The sequence below is a fragment of the Eumetopias jubatus genome, unplaced genomic scaffold, assembly GCF_037043125.1.
Source record: "Eumetopias jubatus isolate StellerSeaLion01/CBP00866 unplaced genomic scaffold, mEumJub1_p1.0 scaffold_6, whole genome shotgun sequence".
Taxonomy (NCBI): Eukaryota; Metazoa; Chordata; class Mammalia; order Carnivora; family Otariidae; genus Eumetopias; species Eumetopias jubatus.
This window is the reverse complement of record NW_028274812.1, coordinates 14,831,944-14,852,165: the sequence shown is the minus strand read 5'-3', so window position 1 is coordinate 14,852,165 and position 20,222 is coordinate 14,831,944. Positions and strand designations below refer to the sequence as shown.

At 36.1% G+C, this 20,222-nt stretch overlaps 1 protein-coding gene across 1 annotated transcript in view; it reads right to left on the bottom strand.

Moving 5' to 3' along the window:
- Window positions 1-20,222, bottom strand: part of SYNE1 (spectrin repeat containing nuclear envelope protein 1) — a 454,522-nt gene that overhangs the window by 259,198 nt on the left and 175,102 nt on the right. Inside the window, exons 28-34 of the mRNA XM_028103363.2 lie at window positions 18,786-18,953; window positions 16,945-17,115; window positions 15,974-16,114; window positions 11,860-12,020; window positions 9,746-9,896; window positions 6,404-6,631; window positions 5,909-6,007 (exon numbers count right to left, since the gene is read on the bottom strand). Coding sequence (XP_027959164.1) covers window positions 5,909-6,007; window positions 6,404-6,631; window positions 9,746-9,896; window positions 11,860-12,020; window positions 15,974-16,114; window positions 16,945-17,115; window positions 18,786-18,953 — 1,119 coding nt within the window. The remainder of the gene's footprint in view (window positions 1-5,908; window positions 6,008-6,403; window positions 6,632-9,745; window positions 9,897-11,859; window positions 12,021-15,973; window positions 16,115-16,944; window positions 17,116-18,785; window positions 18,954-20,222) is intronic.

Here is a 20,222-nt window from a genome sequence, read left to right as displayed (position 1 = left end):
TATTGAAAGGGGTCCTCTAAGCAAAGAGAGAGCCTAAAAGCAGCATAGATCAGAAAGGAACACAGGCAATATATAGTAACGGTCACCTACAGGCAATACAATGGCACTAAATTCATACCTTTCAATAGTTACCCTGAATGTAAATGGGCTAAATGCCCCAATCAAAAGACACAGCCTATCAGATTGGGTTAAAACACAAGACCCATCGATATGCTGTCGGCAAGAGACTCATCTTAGACCCAAAGACACCCCCAGATTGAAAGTGAGGGGGTGGAAAACCATTTACAATGCTAATGGACACCAAAAGAAAGCTGGGGTGGCAATCCTTGTATCAGACAAATTAGATTTTAAAACAAAGACTGTATTAAGAGATGAGGAAGGACACTATATCCTACTTAAAGGGTCCATCCAACAAGAAGATCTAACAATTGTAAATATCTATGCCCCTAACATGGGAGCAGCCAATTATATAAGGCAATTAATAACAAAAGCAAAGAAACACATTGACAACAATACAATAATAGTGGGGGACTTTAACACCCCCCTGACTGAAATGGACAGATCATCTAAGCAAAAGATCAACAAGGAAATAAAGGCTTTAAATGACACACTGGACCAAATGGACTTCACAGACATAGTCAGAACATTCCATCCCAAAGCAACAGAATACACATTCTTCTCTAGTGCCCATGGAACATTCTCCAGAATTGATCACATCCTAGGTCACAAATCAGGTCTCAACCGGTACCAAAAGATTGGGATTAATCCCTGCATATTCTCAGACCACAATGCTTTGAAACTAGAACTCAATCACAAGAGGAAAGCCAGAAAGAACTCAAATACATGGAGGCTAAAGAGCATCCTACTAAAGAATGAATGGGTCAACCAGGAAATTAAAGAAGAGTTAAAAAAATTCATGGAAACCAATGAAAATGAAAACACAACTGTTCAAAATCTTTGGGATACAGCAAAGGCAGTCCTGAGAGGAAAGTATATAGCAATACAAGCCTTTCTCAAGAAACAAGAAAGGTCTCAAATACACAACCTAACCCTACACCTAAAGGAGCTGGAGAAAGAACAGCAAATAAAGCCTAAACCCAGCAGGAGAAGAGAAATAATAAAGATCAGAGCAGAAATCAATGAAATAGAAACCAAAAGAACAGTAGAACAGATCCACGAAACTAGGAGCTGGTTCTTTGAAAGAATGAACAAGATTGCTAAACCCCTGGCCAGAATTATCCAAAAGAAAAGAGAAATGACCCAAATCAACAAAATCATGAATGAAAGAGGAGAGATCACAAGCAACACCAAAGAAATACAAACAATTATAAGAACATATTATGAGCAACTCTATGCCAGCAAATTAGAGAACCTGGAAGAAATGGGTGCATTCCTAGAGATGTATCAACTACCAAAATTGAACCAGGAAGAAATAGAAAACCTGAACAGACCTATAACCACGAAGGAAATTGAAGCAGTCATCAAACATCTCCCAAGAAACAAAAGCCCAGGGCCAGATGGCTTCCCAGGGGAATTCTATCAGACATTTAAAGAAGAATGAAACTGTTCCAAAAAATAGAAATGGAAGGAAAACTTCCAAACACATTTTATGAGGCCACCATTACCTTGATCCCCAAACCAGACAAAGACCCCATCAAAAAGGAGAATTACAGACCAATATCCTTGATGAACACGGATGCAAAAATTCTCACCAAAATACTAGCCAATAGGATCCAACAGTACATTAAAAGGATTATTCACCATGACCAAGTGGGATTTATCCCCGGGCTGCAAGGCTGGTTCAACATCCGCAAATCAATCAACATGATACAATACATTAACAAAAGAAAGAACTAGAATCATATGATCCTCTCAATAGATGCAGAAATAGCATTTGACAAAGTGCAGCATCCTTTCTTGATCAAAACTCTTCAGAGTATAGGGACAGAGGGTACATACCCCAACATCATAAAAGCCATCTATGAAAAACCTACAGCGAATATCATTCTCAATGGGGAAAAGCTGAGAGCTTTTCCCCTAAGGTCAGGAACGCGGCAGGGATGTCCACTATCACCAGTGCTATTCAACATAGTATTAGAAGTCCTAGCCACAGCAATCAGACAACAAAAAGAAATCAAAGGCATCCAAATCGGCACAGAGGAAGTTAAACTCTCACTCTTTGCAGATGATATGATACTGTATGTGGAAAACCCAAAAGACTCCACCCCAAAACTGCTAGAACTCATACAGGAATTCAGTGAAGTAGCAGGATATAAAATCAATGCACAGAAATCAGTGGCATTCCTATACGCCAACAACAAGACAGAAGAGAGACAAATCAAGGAGTTGATCCCATTTACAATTGCACCCAAAACCATAAGATACCTAGGAATAAATTTAACCAAAGAGCAAAGGATCTGTACTCAGAAAACTATAAAATACTCAGGAAAGAAATTGAAGAAGACACAAAGAAATGGAAAAATGTTCCATGCTCATGGATTGGAAGAACCAACATTGTGAAGATGTCAATGCTACCTAGAGCAATCTACACATTCAATGCAATCCCCATCAAAATACCATCCACTTTTTTCAAAGAAATGGAACAAATAATCCTAAAATTTGTATGGAACCAGAAGAGACCCTGAATAGCCAGAGGAATCTTGAAAAAGAAAAGCAAAGCTGGCAGCATCACAATTCCAGACTTCCAGCTCTACTACAAAGCTGTCATCATCAAGACAGTATGGTACTGGCACAAAAACAGACACATCGATCAATGGAACAGAACCGAGAGCCCAGAAATGGAACCTCAATTCTATGGTCAACTAATCTTTGACAAAGCAGGAAAGAATGTCCAATGGAAAAAAGACAGTCCCTTCAACAAATGATGTTGGGAAAACTGGACAGCCACATGCAGAAGAATGAAACTGGACCATTTCCTTACACCACACACAAAAATAGACTCCAAATGGTTGAAAGACCTAAACGTGAGCCAGGAGTCCATCAAAATCCTAAAGGAGAACACAGGCAGCAACCTCTTCGACCTCAGCCGCAGCAACTTCTTCCTAGAAACATCACCAAAGGTAAGGGAAGCAAGGGCAAAAATGAACTACTGGGATTTCATCAAGATAAAAAGCTTTTGCACAGCAAAAGAAACAGTCCACAAAACCAAAAGACAACCGACAGAATGGGAGAAAATATTTGCAAATCACCTATCAGATAAAGGGCTAGTATCCAAAATCTCTAAAGAACTTATCAAACTCAACACCCAAAGAACAAATAATCCAATCAAGAAATGGGCAGAAGACATGAACAGACATTTTTCCAAAGAAGATATCCAAATGGCCAACAGACACATGAAAAAGTGCTCGCCATCACTCGGCATCAGGGAAATCCAAATGAAAACCTCAATGAGATACCACCTTACACCAGTCAGGATGGCTAAAATTAACAAGTCAGGAAATGACAGATGCTGGCGGGGATGCGGAGAAAGGGGAACCCTCCAACACTGTTGGTGGGAATGCAAGCTGGTGCAACCCCTCTGGAAAACAGTATGGAGGTTCCTCAAACAGTTGAAAATAGAGCTACCATACGATCCAGCAATTGTACTACTGGGTATTTACCCCAAAGATACAAATGTAGGGATCCGAAGAGGTACGTGCACCCCAATGTTTATAGCAGCAATGTCCACAATAGCCAAACTGTGGAAAGAGCTAAGATGTCCATCGACAGATGAATGGATAAAGAAGAAGTGGTATATATACACAATGGAATATTATGCAGCCATCAAAAGGAATGAGATCTTGCCGTTTGCAACGATGTGGATGGAACTGGAGGGTGTTATGCTGAGTGAAATAAGTCAATCAGAGAAATACATGTATCATATGACCTCACTGATATGAGGAATTCTTAATCTCAGGAAACAAACCGAGTGTTGCTGGAGTGGTGGGGGGTGGGAGGGATGGGGGAGCTGGGTGATAGACATTGGGGAGGGTATGTGCTATCGTGAGCGCTGTGAATTGTGCAAGAGTGTTGAATCACAGTTCTGTACTTCTGAAACAAATAATGCAACATATGTTAAGAAAAAAGAAAAAGAAGAAGATAGCAGGAGGGGAAGAATGAAGGGGACTAAGTCAGAGGGGGAAAGAAATCATGAGAGACAATGGACTCTGAAAAACAAACTGAAGGTTCTAGTGGGGAGGAGGGTAGGGGGATGGGTTAGCCTGGTGATGGGTATTAAAGAGGGCACATTCTGCATGGAGCACTGGGTGTTATATGCAAACAATGAATCATGGAACACTACATCAAAAACTAATGATGTAATGTATGGTGATTAACATAACAATAAAAAATTAAAAAAAATAAGTAAAAAAAAAAAAGAAATGAGGCTGACAGTTTTCTTTGAGACCCATTGTCACCAAAAATTTTCCCTCAGTCCATGATCTTCAGTGAGACATAGTCAAAGTGAGGACAGTTCCTTCAAGAATGCAGAAATTAAAAATGAAATTGGAAAGGCTCTTCCCCTAATAAGAATTTATTGCTGCATATCTGAATAATTTCAACTCTCCTTTCATGATTCAGGTAATTTGTGAAAATTATTATTCCTTTAATACCAAATATGTATTTAAAAAAAACTCTACTTAAGTTATGAGACCTCTATGTAACATGCTGTAATCTCTATAAAAAAAATGTGGGGAGTGCTTTGGCTGGCATAGCTGCTATCAGGAATCAGTGATAATAATAATAATAATAAAAATAATAATAATATTAATAGTGCCTCAGAATGTGGCAGGTACTATGTTATGTGCATAACATATAGTAACTCATTTAATCTTCATAAGAATCTTAAGAGTTATGTTCTTTCATTATCCTCATTTTAGAGATCACATAAGCAAGACAGAAAAATAATTTGCTTTACGAAACCTAAATACTAGATAAAATAGTACTCAATTATTAACTTAGCAAACTATTAAAATAATTCCATGAAATTCTGTTTTCCTACTTTTCCTCATGTTTTGGGTATTTAAAAAACAACCTAAGTAGCACAAAAATGCATTTTTTAAAAGATTTTATTTATTTATTTGAGACGGAGAGGAAGAGCACAAGCGGGGGGAGGGGCAGAGGGAAAGGGAGAGGGAGAAGCAGACTCCCCAGGGCCCACTGAGTAGGGAGCCCATCACAGGGCTTGATCCCAGGACCCTGAGATCATGACCTGAGCCGAAGGCAGACGCTTAACCGATGGAGCCACCCAGGCGCCCACATTCTTGTTGTAAGTATTCAAATGATAATAAATTCCACTCCCCTTTCCAGATGTGCCTTTGTCAACTCTGCTTTCTATCACTGCAGCCCCCTCCCTCGGCACACATGCACATATATATGGGGTAACATATTTTTTTTATTAACATATTTCTTTTTAGTTTTTCTCTCTGCCTGATTCTCCCTCTTTGCTCCTTTCCCTAAATCACACCAAAGGCATCCACTGCTCTGTGAACATCCCACAGTAGTCACCAGTTCAGGCAGTAGACCAAAAAAGCTAGTCATTGGTAAAAGGTTAGTAAGGACATATTCTTTGCACATCTGACTGTTTTGGGTTAAAAAATCTAAAATCTGCCATGCACATGTATGGTTTTTGGCACACTTAATTTTTTATAATGCTCACAAGAAGTAACAGAATTTACTAAAGCTAAAATCAGAAAACATCACACATCCTAAGTATGAGAAAGAAATACTGTAAATGAATACTCCTTTAATAGGCATTTTTAATAAAAACTTATTTGCACACTTGTATTTCTTGTTATGTGAACATGTTTGATCTATGTCATTCCTCAAGTAACACAAAAATCCTTTTAATTTTAACCATCGTAAAAATATTTACTATGTTTTCAAGCAGGAATTATCAAATTCCTCTTACCATATGTTCTTGGAGAACTTTGTATGTTTCTGTGGCTGAAGAACATATTTTAATTGGATCAGCAAGTTTATCTTCAAACTCAGACACAGACTTCTGGATCTAAAACATTAGTGAAATATAAAGATAATGGTGGGAAAAATGTACATCAAGGCAGAAAAAGTTACCGAGGAAGCAGCATGCTTATCTTTTTGGATAACTTTCAATAAAATGATTAAAACATACATATTTTTTAAAAATCTAAAATCAATGTGTCCTATTATTTTAAAGGAATAGATAAGGCTTAATGCCTATCTGAACACAATGTATAATGACATTTTTATATTCCCTCAAAAAAGGTATCACATGGATAATTAAAAACTTAGTCATCATTGACAACTTGGTAAATGATTAGCAAATTGTGTCTTCCCTTAGTCTACTATTTCTGGACTACTTATTGCATTTCATTATAAATGCAATAGGAAATGATAACTTTCACATGCATGGACACATCCTTACCTTTCTAAGAGTCTCTTCAAACTTTTGCTGCTGAGATAAATGTCCCAGGATTGTTCCTTCCAAACACTGTGCATGCTCTCTGAGTTCTTCCCAGTACCTTCTTATTTGTGTCAGCTTGGCTTTGATTCGAGCAGATTCTCCAGTGGTGACAAACTGAGCGAAAGACTGAGCTTCTTCTTCTAATTCTGTAATGCTGCTTATCTTGCTTTCTATTTCCTGAATTGCGACCTAATATTTAAAATAAGAAAAATGACAACGTGGGCTGAGCAAGCTTGTCTTCCTGAAATAATAGATTATCTGTACAGAGAGAAAATCAGGAGGGGGTCTTCTTAGCTGAAATTTCAACACACTTGGACCATTAGAGAGCAGCTATGAAAAAACACCATATGTTTCCCGACCTTATTTGGGGAGGAGAGATATGCAGACAATGTCTGGAAGATATGAAGTGATGGTGGTCGTGCTCAGAGCATAGAAAATAAAGAGAAAGAGCTACCCCTGTTGCAGAGAAGCAAGCAGGGAGATGTCCCTGTAGTTCATATTTTTCATTTTTGTATTTCATGTTTTATCAAATAAGAAGTATCTCTAAAGGTAAAGAGAATTCCCTGCTTATCCTGAGTCACTCCTTTTACCAGCTGATCTGGGAAGCAGTGTGTCCCAGTAACTCATAGAAATGCTAATGTTGACATTCATTTAATTTTTCTCAAATGTAACTGAGTATTTCATATTTACCAAACTAAAAGCTTTTTGGATTCCACTCTTACCTAAAACCAGTCTTTTCAAATTTATTGTCTTTATGCCAGTGGTTTCCAAATTTGGAATACGTTAGGATCACCTGGTCCCCATCCTCAGAGACTCAGGCTCAGCAGGTCTAAAGTGAGGCCAAGACTTTGCATTTCTAACAAATATCCAGGCGATGTTGCTCCAGCTGATGTTGCTATGAACCACTGCTTTACTCATTAGCTGGGGGCTTACAGTGAAAAACCTACAAACTTATTTCCTTTTGGAGCAGGATGACACTTTATATATTAGTCAACACATGAAAAGTACTGAAAGACACTAAGAATGTGTGTCGGGGGGAAGGAGGCATGTCTATCATAAACACAGAGGCTTATTTATGCATAAGAGAATGAAAATGATTTCTCTGAGAAAAAGAGCCAAATCTTCTAATCAAATAAAGCCAAAAATTCAGACAAGTCTCAGTTTTGAATAATTTAAATGGAGAATACTGTTACCGTAGGAAAAAAAAATGTGTGACATGTCTACATGAGACTACCTAGTCAGAAGTAACTTCTGTCTAGATGAGACAATCAGAAATAACTTAGGTTAGTGCCAGGTGTTCATCACTTATTTATTTTTATTTTTCACATGCATGACTACAGTGGTATATCTAATAGATATTTGTTATTTGAACATGAATACAACCTTTCTTTTTTGTTTTTCAAGATGATTTTTTTTAGAAAAATTACTCATAAATTCAACAAATATATACTTGGTGTCTCCTATGTGCCAAAGTTGTTCTAGGTGCTTGCAAAACCTCAGTGAAGCAATCTTAAATAAGACAAAATTTCTTAGTTTTTAGAGTAATACATGTTACCAACAAATTCATAAATGCAAACTATGTAATATTGTTGGATTCTAATCCAAAAAGGGAAGATGGAAGATGAACCCAGTGTATGTACTTATCATTTGTAAATTATCAATTAAGAATAAGAAAATCAGTCAATTTGGAATAGCATGTAATGAAGAATAAAAGTGGGCTTATAGATAAATGTCTTCACAACAAGGCAGATACTTCATTAATTTTAATCCTAAGGTTGTTTTAAAGTGAAACTCTATGATAAGTGGTACCTTATTTCTAATATTTCCTATAATGTGGTCTTCTGTGTGGAAACAGAACATGAACCTATTAGCCTAAATTTCACAGTACTAGTGTATTCCGTACCATCTCTGCTTATTTCTAGCAAATACTTTTTTCCTACTATTCATATTCATTTAATACATTTTAGATGTTTCAAAATACTACATTGGAATATTAAAATGTATTTCTAGTCTAATGGCATGGAAATCTACAATTGAATGTTTATATATTTAAAAATTAATTGTGTAATCATTTTGTTTCCCAAAGAGTAAAGAGGTGATGACAGTTGATCACTGATATATTTCAGAAGTCCTAGAATTGAATTAAGGTTTAAAAAATAATAAAAATGAATTATAGCAAGAATAAACACATTAAAAAGTGTGTGCCAAAATTTTTTGAAAGAAAATTTTTGATAAAGCTATTTAAATGTGCTATTCTTTGTTTACTTAGGATGTAGTGAAATGATCAAATGACAACTTTTAAGAACAGTTTGAGATTAAACATATTTCATGAATATTCCTTAGTGGGTTGACATCTATTTTCCCTAGTATACCACACAAGACATAAGCAGACTCCATATACCAGATTCCATGTATCCTTGATTGCAAAAGATGTAGGATAAACCAAGATAATCTGCACAGCAATGTAATCATAGCTAAGAGACAAAGAACCCTTCCACTGTGCACATGGTAATGATTTGTTCTGAGCAATAATGTGAAATACCTTGGTATTTATTTTACTATTTTTAATTGAATGGAATTAAATTAATTTCAGAGGGTTTTCCCATTCAAAAAAAAATGAGATTAGATAGAAAAAGTGGCTGCATTTTGAAAGTTTGTTGTGTAAAAACTATAAACGAAAGAGAATTCATTTCTTTCAGTCCATTTTTTCTTAAACTATTTGAATGAAGTGAACAATGACAGTCTACGCACGTAGTCATTTTAGAGTTGGGAAAGCTAAAGTATCAGAGCATCTCAGTCTGTGCCCACAGGTCATCCTAAATGAAAGCGTTTAAGCAGCAGTCTGATGTCTTCACCTAAAGAAAGTAATTGCTCCTCCCTGTGGTTTGTGAGGGTAAATGCCACAAATACTTGAGCCAGACATTTGAGTAACACTCATAAAGTACAATTGTAGGTGATGAATACATTTCGTGTTGTATAGATGAATCAACAGAACACTCCAATGGGGTTAATTCAAAATCAAGGAAAAGAATAATGTAACCATAAAAACATTTTAATGATATTGCACACAATACTGACTTTGAATGCATAAGTCAGAAAATATCAATACATAATTCCAACTATAAAGTGTTGCCCAGTATCAATCAAGACCTCGCAGCTCAGCATTTTGTGTGAATTGAATTTTAATAGAGTCACATAGCAATGAAAGATTTATCGTGGGGCCAACTAGCATTTGATGAAATATAAGAAAGGAGTTCTTAAAAGCTAGACATGAATTATAAATGTAACGTGTGAGCAGGTCACCTTAATCTGGTGGATTTGCATGTCCATGGCAGATGACGAAGTTTCCAAGGCATTGAGTTCTTTTTCTTTCTCAGTTATCCAGACGGACAGGGTCTCAAAATTATTGCCAAAATGATCCCACTTGTTTTTCACCATTTCCATGGTTTTAATACTAAAATTAACCAAATTAAGTAAATAAAATGCAGTATTTTAATAGAAAACAACAACACATTTTCCTTTAAATCACCAGATGAAAAGACAGCAAAGGCATTTGTGACCATGTCAAAGTTGAAACTATTGGAACAGGAAAAAAAATGCACATTTGATCTGAGTAGTCAGTCCTCGAGTCTTCCTATCTATCTCCTCTGAGAACGAGCATTTAACGAGGTAGTATCTATACTATGTTATGAATGGAACTGTGCTTCGAACAAAATATAGCTGGGTCCAAAGGGGTTTGAATCCAGGTATAATCTAGGCAAACTCTGCATGTGACCAGTGGTTGCCAGGACCTTTAATAAGCTGCCCACATAGATTCCAGTACAGAGTCTTTCGGCAGTCTTGCTCTTGTGGACAAGGTCCTTTCCCTCTCAGAGCAGAGATACCGCAGGGATGCTCTATACGCAAAGATCTTTATAAAATGCACCTTTATGAGTCAAGAGAGAGCTTGTAATCTGAATCCCGTGCTGCCTTAGAGGAACTGTTTCTATCATTAGAGCTAATCCTGCAATTTATAATCTATAATGATTTCAGCAATTCTTCAATGTTGGTCCTGTCTTGATTCCAAAAGACTCTTATACAGTCTTATACATGAGCACCCTAACAGCTTTTAGAAAATTTGGGCTTTATTTGTTATAAATCTAGTAAACAAAATTTCAACTATAGATGTCCAGTTTGTATGTGTATATAACCATGTGATTATGGCTTTCATTTAGAAAAAGACTAAGAAACTAACAGTATGTCATTGAACTGATACGTCCTTGGGTTAAAAAAAAATCAAAGAATTTCCCTGTTTACCAAAAGGCACTTGAAGACATCAAGAAGAAAGCAATGGCATCATTGAATGTTAGATTAAATAATATTGCAGTCTCAAAGGTATACCCCGGATGTGCCTAATGCTCTCATTGGTCCAGGTAATGTAAGCTAAGTTATATTGCAAGTTTTCAAATGAAATAGATTCAAATGGATATTTCTAATAAAAGTAGCTTCTTTTCTAATAAACTCTAAGTTTCATTATTTCTATAACTCGAAGGATAATATTTAATATAAAGTTCTCAAAGTTTTAAGTCATAATTTCCTTTAAATTATTTAACAAATTTTAAAATGTAGGCAAATGTACCATGTTAATTTCAAGGTGTTACTAACATTAAAAACAAATTTTACATTTTAAAATCCACCTTAGAAATTATGTCCTATAGCTTAAGAATAATATGTGTTGATGTGCCAGTAGAGAATCTTTAATAACAATGTGAAGCCATATTATGTTGAGGAACGTTGGCCTTATCTTCATATATCTATCCTCTCCACATTTCTTTTTGCTTATTTTGCACATAATAGCATACCATAGGCCAAACTATTTTTTCTTTCTTTTTAGGTAAACAAATATTAAATGTTGAAGTGTAAAATAAATTTTTGAAGTTAATTTTTGGAAACAGTATATCAATCAGTGACAGCTCGAATACTGAGGCACTATAATAAACAAGCTCTGTGAGCTTCTTGGAGATGGAGACACTTGGTCTATGTCACACATATTTAGGCCCAGCATCTACACAACCAAAATATCTCTTCTTCCCTCTAACTGGTGACAGCAGAACAATACAGTAAAAAAATTATTTTAAATATTGGTTCTTTTTTGAGATTGTATGAAGGCCACAGAGTTTTATAGATATGGCTTTCTCATGAACAAAGTCAGTTTACAATGCAAAAACCACATCCCTTATATTTTTCTGCTCTGTTATATAGACAATGGTTTCTGTCTTGGTGATACTTTCTTTTGAACTGTGAGTTGCTTCCTCAAAACATGCTGAAATACACAGACACTTTGAGAATTTAAAGGAATGTTTTGAATACAATATACAGGAAAAACTGTATGAAACTTTATCTCAGAGAAGAAAGTTTAGGACTTGTCAAGCACATACTCTTCTTCAAGTGTGTCTTCTAATTTTTTGACTTGCTCTTTGATTGACTTGGCCTGCTGCTGAAGCAGCTGCTTATTCTTGGGACCAAGTGGTATCTCGGAAGCTTCCTTCACAAGATTTTCAGCCTGGACTGCAATACCTTCTGTTCGTTTAGAAAACTCCTAGAAAAAGAGATTATAATTGTTAGGAAGGCATCTTTTATTAAATTCTGCCCTCAACTAAACTGCATATACTTGCAGAGTGTCTACTAGAATAGATGGATGGCTAGATAGATTCATACACGCATGAATTTTAGTATATAATAGTCTTGGTAATAAGACAGACTTATTTTCATCATGCCGAGAATAAATACCTCACTAGGTTATTTTCATTTTATATACACAGTCAGATATCTACCTTCATAGTTACCCAGCTATTCTCACAAAAATCTTTTTCCTTTGTTTCCCCGTTTGGGTTTATTGCTTAGAATTCTGAGCTGCATTATAATAACTAACTTATCCACAGGTATGTTAGGCCCCATTCGAGCAGTGATTAATAGTGACTGATTTTTTTTTCAAACATGATATTAAGAGATTTCTAGGCCAATTAATAAAAATACTTTTTATTTAATGGAAGAATATTTTAGTCAATACTGTGTATCACTGATATTTACCTATAAAGAAACATATTGTTAACTAGTTCCCTGAAAAGAGAGATAATCTGATCTTAATGCTGTTAAATCTTATTCACTATATACCTATACTACATGATGAAAAGAAGGTAAGTTCTTAACCAGTCAAACCTGGACTAGAACTTTAGATTTGCTAATTACTAGTTGTTTGACTTTGGTGAATTATTTTTCTGACTTTCATATAAAATGCAGATAGTAATGCTTTCCTTGTAAGGTTGCAGTTAGCATCTCATTAGCAATTTCATTTTTAAGTGCCTGGCACTCTAGCAGGTACCTGTTATCACTTTTTTTTTTTTTTTTTGTCCCTCACATAAAATTGAGGACAAAATGGTTCATAAAATTCACACACTGATTTTCATTAATAGTGAACTACTTCAATTCAAAAATGAATTTAATATGGGTGATGCACTGGTATATTTTAGCTGTTACCCGAATTTTGTCAGGTAAATGTACTGAAAACTGAATTTAAAAAACTAACTCCAGAGATAATCTTGTGTGAAAAGAATTAGCTTAGTGTCTCATTTTTTCTCATGTGAGAGACACTCATGGGAGGTTTAAATTTTGATCAGAACTCGTCTCCAAAATAGGTAACGAAGAAATCTGAAGTAAATATTTTCAAAGGTAAGACTTCTAACAGCCACCTCTTCCCACAGAGCACCTCCCAGAATTATCACGTAATGCCACGTAAGATGGTTACTACGTAACACTATTGTATCTTCCTGTTTGAAAGACTTAAAGTCCTCATAGAAATATCAACATTACTTCAGAGAAGTACCCAGGAATTTGATAGAATAAAAACGGGTAAGTACAGCTTCTTTTTCATGATAGATTTATAATATCCTAAAAATCAGTATTTGCCAATGTCACATTAAATTCTGTGGTTATAAGCATCCAATGTTGCTGGGATGAACTTATAGTCAAGGTGGATTCATTTGTGGAGACTGAATCACAGCATAATCTCTCAGAACCCCGTGAACAGAATCAGAAGTGTAACATAGTATTTTTCCCCCTAGTGTTTCCCAGAGCCCAGAAAAATCATGGAGAAAGTGAAGTTATGTCTGAAAATGCTTATATATGTTCACTCTAAGAGCCTTCCTAAGAGCTTTCTAAGAGCTAGGTACAGGGAAAGCGCAATGCAGAGGAATTCAAAGAACAGAATGATGTTGATAAAAACCAAATTGAACCAATAGAATAGAATAATGTTAAAAGGGGCGCCTGGGCGGCTCAGTCAGTTGGGCGGCTCGGCTCAGGTCAAGCCCTGCGTCTGGCTCCCTGCTCAGCAGGGAGCCTGCTTCCCCTTCTCCCTCTGCCTGCCACTCCCCCTGTTTGTGCTCTCTCTCTGTGTCAAATAAATGAATAAAGTCTTTAAAAAAAAAAAAAAGAAGACTGCTATAAGGCTTTATCTCTAAGTCCAGCAAAGAAGTAGAGAACAATTACTCTAGATTACATGTGCTTGTGCAACAACATATGGAAACAGTAAAGTAGCTCAGTTTTTCAGTGAAAAATCTAGTGCCTAAAGGTGTGTGCTCTGGGCTTGGACCTCTTAGGTTTGAATCCCAACCTCACCAGCTAGCAATCCTGAGATACTGGATAAAATCATTAAAAAAAACTTTGTACCTTATATTGCCTCTCCTTTATAAGGATTCATAATGACACCTATTTCTTAGGATTGTTTTGGAGATTAAAGAAGATGATAAACATCAAGTGGTTAGAGCAGTATATATGTGAGCTCACATTATTAAACCAATCCCAAAGTATGCAAGATTATTAGCTAAGGAAAATTTTAATAGACTAAAAAGGTTACATTTGCTTCATCTACAGCTGATAAACAAATTCAAAGGGATCAGAACCACAAGGTATCAGAAACACTGGATGGAACCTGGGTGGAACACCCAGATGATAATTAACCCAATAAATCTGTATCTATAAAAGACACCTGATATATTTTAATATACAAAATAATTAAAATTAAAATTAAAAACAATGTTCTATTTAAATGGCTGATGAAAATCATACAGAATTGAAATATTCTGTGACTTTATAAGACTTCGAATTCTTCAGTGAGTTAATACTAGGAGAGATAATACAAAATTGGCAGTATGAGAGAGAGAGAAGCTTGTTACTGGTAAGAAAAAAGCAGCACAGAGGTTTACTTACTGAAGGTTACTAACTGATGGATATGAGTCTTTCTTATTCATTGGCCAACATATTTCTGTATTAACTCAGTCATTTCTATAAATGCAAAACATGGGCAAAAGGAACCAAAAGAACTTGTACAACTCTCTAAATGCTTCAATGTTCTGGTCTGCTCTAACTGCCTCAGGTGTTTGGGCTTATAGGCTTGGGCTAATTAAGCATACCTACTAAATAGTATCTGTTAGATGTTCCACTGGAGCCTCAACCACAATTTGTCCCAAACTGAGTCTGTCATCTTCCTCACCTGACAGGCACTCCTTCAAGTTCCTGGCTCACTCCCATTGCATCTGTCAGGCTCAGAACCTTGCATATCTTACTTTCCTTTACTCTCTCTCTCTTGCATCTGTTCCCACTGCCATCCCCATCGCCCTAATTTATGTCCGTATTAATACACACATGCAATAACTTTCTAACTGGATCCCATGACACTGGTCTTTCACCTTTTCAATTTTCTACACTGCTTAAAAATATATCTCTCTAGGGGCACCTGGGTGGTTCAGTTGGTTGAGCAGTGACTCTTGATTTTGGCTCAAGTCATGATCTTAGGGTCTTGGGATGGAGCCCCAAGTCGGGCTCCGTGCTCAGCGGGGAGTCTGCTAGAGGATTCTCTCTCTCTCTCTCCCTGTCCCTCTGCCCTTCCCCCTGCTTGCACACGCACTCTCTCTCTCTCCCTCAAATATATAAATAAATAAATCTTTAAAAAAAAAATGCATCTCCCTAAAGTACAGCTCTGATCATGTGATTCTTTTTCTTAAAAACCGTTAAGGGTTTCATGTTGTCTAGACCTTCCAGTGTCTTTGTAATATGGCCCAACTTTCCTTTACAACTGTACTTCCATTTTTCTGCCTTAAAACAGAATCTCCATACACTCTCATATTTCATGCCATTTCTCATTATAGGAAAGCTCATGTTTTGTCCCACATTCTGCTTTTCTGTGTCTTACCTGCCCTTCAAAGTTCAGTTAAAAATACTACTGCCTTCAGAAAGATTTTTTTTAATGTATTCATCTATGAGGGAACTAACCACTTCCCACTTTAACAAAAAATTTCTCTTAGTTCTTGATGTTTAAATCTTATTTATTTCATTCCCCAGAGCAACTTGACCAGTGTGTTGAAGAGTGGGTGCTCAATAAACAAAAAGTATCGATTAAATGAATAAATTATAATAATTAATGGTAATAAGGGATGGAAACACAGTTTTGCTTCTGAATAATGAGTACCAAGGGATTGTATGGTCATACTGATATACCTTTGTCTGTTCCAATTCTGAAGACAAACTTTCCAAACTGCTAAAGCTTAAGAAGCGCTCATGACTGGAACCTGTTTGAAAAAGGTATCTGACCACTGTCTCTTTGTTTGTTTCAAATCGCTCCCACTTTCTTAATGTGACCTAAATTTGAAAAAAATAAACATGTTATGAATTATCAGCATGTGTCAAAAATATTGTTCACATTTCCATTCATTTGTTAGGCTGTCAACCACCAGTTAACTCCGTTCAAATTTCACATGGTTATGCTGAACAAAGATGATGCTAATGTCTCCCGTTAGAATTTCACTCCGTGTTTCAATTCATCTACAAAAAAGAGGATGTGTAGACTAGCACTCTGAGTGTTCTATCAGCTGTAAAGTCCTATGAATGCGAAAAACTAATGATGTAATGTATGGTGATTAACATAACAATAAAAAATTTTTAAAAAAAAGTCCTATGAATGTAAGGATATTACTTAAAATGTAGATAAGGGATAAAGGAAAAAAGAGCCTCCCAGGCTCTTTCAAAAAAAGAAAAAATAAAAGGGAGAAAGAGAGAGAAGGGGAGTGGGTAGTGAGCAGGTGGCAAGAATTCAAAAACTTTTAAAAAGTGTCAAGATCACAATAAAGCATAAACGTGTGGCTGCTGGACTTCCCAGAAAAGTGAAACGAGCCAGTGTTAATTCCTGGATTCAAACAAGTGTGGATTGAAATTCTGGCTTTATCACTGATCACTGCTCTGTGACTCTGGGTAAAGTCCTCCAATTATTTCTTGTGAAGCTTTCACACTGGCAAAATGTGCTAATTATAGTGTCTATCTCCTAAGGTTAACGTGATGATTAAAAGAGATAACTCATGTCAATACTTAACACAGTGCTGGAGTGTTAGAGGCAGGAACCAACGTTCGCTCCCATTGGGAGATGTAAGCGGTGACCTGGAGGTTAACAGGGCCCTAGACTTCTAGTCTCCCACCTGGATGCGGCGTTCCTGCTTCTCCCTGCTGTGCTCCATGCCGTCCAGGGTGCTCTCCAGCTTCCGCAGCTCCTCCCGGACTTGGCCGGGCAGCCCAACTTCTCCCTGCTGGGCCTGTGCTATCTGCTGCTGCACATCTCTCTTCTTTGCCGAAATCCTCTTTGTCTTTTGCTGGACAACAGATGGGTGTAAATGTTATCTCTGAGCAGCTAAGCAGGACAGAAACACCTACAGTCTAAAAGAGGCACAGAAAGGTACAACCTCACTGCAGCATGGGCCCAAACTGTCTTTTAACAGTTAATGTGAACGGGGGCGCCTGGGTGGCTCAGTCGGTTAAGCGTCTGCCTTCAGCTCAGGTCATGGTCCCAGGGTCCTGGGATCGAGTCCCCCGTTGGGCTCCTTGCTCAGTGGGCAGTGGGGAGTCTGCTTGTCCCTCTCTCTCTCCCTTTTTCCCCACCCCTGCTCATGCTCTCTCTCTCTCAAATAAATAAATAAATAAAAATTTTTTTAAAAAGTTAATGTGAACAGTTAAAATGGCCATGGGGACTCTATGTTGGTCAAAATGGGCGTTATTTACGAATATTTTATGTTTTTAATGGTAAACAACATAATTAATTTGATATTGGTGTTTTAACTGCATGCAAATTTAGACATTTAGCATTTTGTGTAATACTCCAGAAGGAATTTGACAAAACTATTTATTTGACATGATTCTCCTTCAAGAATTATTTCTGCATAAAAACATGAAGTCCTAACTCTAATTTTTTTTATCATTTATGCTGTAAAAATGCTGATACTAAGAGATTTAATTCCTGGGTATATTCAGAATGATAAACCTGCTGAGATATATGGGGAAAGTTGTTTTAAAATAAACTGTTTATTGAAGTATAATGTATAAACAATGGTAGACAAATCTCAGGTGTATACCATATGAATTTTCACAAAGTAAACACAGACATATAACCAAGTACCCGGTCCAAGAACTGTGAAGAGTTTTAAAATATTAATGTAAATATCTGTAATTACATATTTCTCTGACTTAGATAAACCCAAACACAACTTTTACAATGATTGAGAACAATGTAATACCAAGCATTAATTTTTTGGGCCCATAGTCTTTTTATAATTATTAAATAAATCTGTAAAGCCTAGAGGCTGCTCTTTTACCTACACTTTTAATGTCACTTCCATGTTTATATACTATTACATATAAAATTAGCTAGCATTTTGCTATACATTATGTTAGCTAGAATTCTGTCGTTAAAATATTTGATTTGAAATCATACTTCTACTTATATTGAGTTTGGCAAGTAAGTTGGTTAAAATTGTTTATTATCAATACATGTACCAAAATTTCTTTATTTCCAGTTCTAATCCTTCATAAGAGCATACTATCCTGAAAAGTCTGGTACTTCATGTAAGTTATAATTTTCCAAACTGAGATATATTTGAAGTTGTAAATTGAAGAGCAGGATTTTAACATAATAACAAAGAACAGTGATCTCAAATATGGAGCATTTTATCTCTACGCTTTCTTCCTCTGTGACAAAAAGGACAAATGAGCTAGTTTTATGAAGGTTTTCATAGCTAAATCAACTTTTTCTCCATAATATTCCTTCAACTTTTTGATAGCATCAAATTACTCAGGCTGAGAATTTATCTTACAGGCTCTTCTGAAATAGCTAATATTTAACAGAGAACAGAGGTCACCTGGACTCCTCCCTGCATCACCCCCCCCTTCCCTTTGTCCTTACTCTTGGACATACAGTTCTCTTCACTTCTCTGGTTCTGCCAGTGACTAACAAACTTTGCATAAGTACTCTGGGGAAAGGGCATCCTACCTGGTGATGAAGAAGTAACTGCTGTGCTTCAAACAAATTTTCAGTGTCCAGGATCTTCTCAGCCTGCTCCTGGACTTCTTTAGAGCCAGAAATTAACTCTTCAAGGGAACTTTTCACTATTTCTTTGTACTGGACACAGTCCCCAAAGTTGCTTAACATCTTTTCAACCTAGATTTTCATGAAAAAATTATAACTCATATAATGCTCGGGTAATCTTAAATATTCTAAGAATATGTGTAAAGTCCATCTCAGTAACTTGAAATATATACCCAGATCTCTTTTATGTTTTCTTATATTTTTGAGGTTTATTTAGTTATTATTAAACTGCATAGCCATTTATGGGAATCGCAAGCCTCATGCTCCGTGCCCACTCAACCTGGTAGTCAAAGCAGGATAATGAAAGTGGGTATACTGTATATTTTATTTCCTGGATCCCTTTAATGACAATCCCATGACTAAAATTTAATCACAAATTATAAAAATGCAGTGTAATAAAGCTGAGTCCACCCTGTTTAAAGTAAGTAAGGAAAAAAATTGTGGAGGGGGAAAAAATTAAAAGAATAAAGAGTATTTGTTAAAAAATGCGCTTCCAATATTTTTACATAAAACACAATATAATTGCTAATTTTGTGGTTCTTTAGTGAATTCTTTTCCCTGAATTTTCTATCTCATTTCTGCTTCCTCTAGTCTATGTTTTAAGTGTGTGTGTGTGTGTGTGTGTGTGTGTGTGTGTGTGTGTGTGTAACAAAATATAAACTCATCTATCAATGTGACTGAAACTATTTGTTAAGTCTTGGATCAAAGATCACCTGCATGTACATTTACCTTTTAAAACTGTAATCCTAACTTTTCTCCTTACCTTCTTGATCAAAAAAAGAGTAGAGAAGAATGATGTCAGAATTTTACTTAAAGTATGGTAGTGGCTATGCTACCTGGACTATTGCTATGAAAGATGGATATCAAAGGATTGAAATAACTCATGTTCCAAAATTTGATTAATCCTATCACTATTTTCATTTTGTCAAAATTGTTAAGAAAAATACATAATATCAAAATTCATACATAAAACTAAAATCACATGCAGTTTAGAGTATTTTTGGCTTATGTAAATTCACTGCTAGAGTCTTAAGTGGATCTACATGCATTCAAAACATAAAAGGTTAATTGACCAAACTGTTAGATTAGGGACATCTCCAGAGAATTCCAAATCTTCAGAATCAGGGAACTTTAAATAATCTAGGTGACCATTTTTCCATGCAAGTTCATAAATGATTTCAAGAAATAATGGTAGCTATTTTCAACTTTCCATTCTTATGTTATCTTCCCATGCACAGACTCTTTAGACATGCATGACAACCTGGTCGGTAAAAATGTGTCACCAAGGGTAGAAGGGGCATACTAGAAATGAAGTAAATAGGTTTGTGTATTTTAATCCAT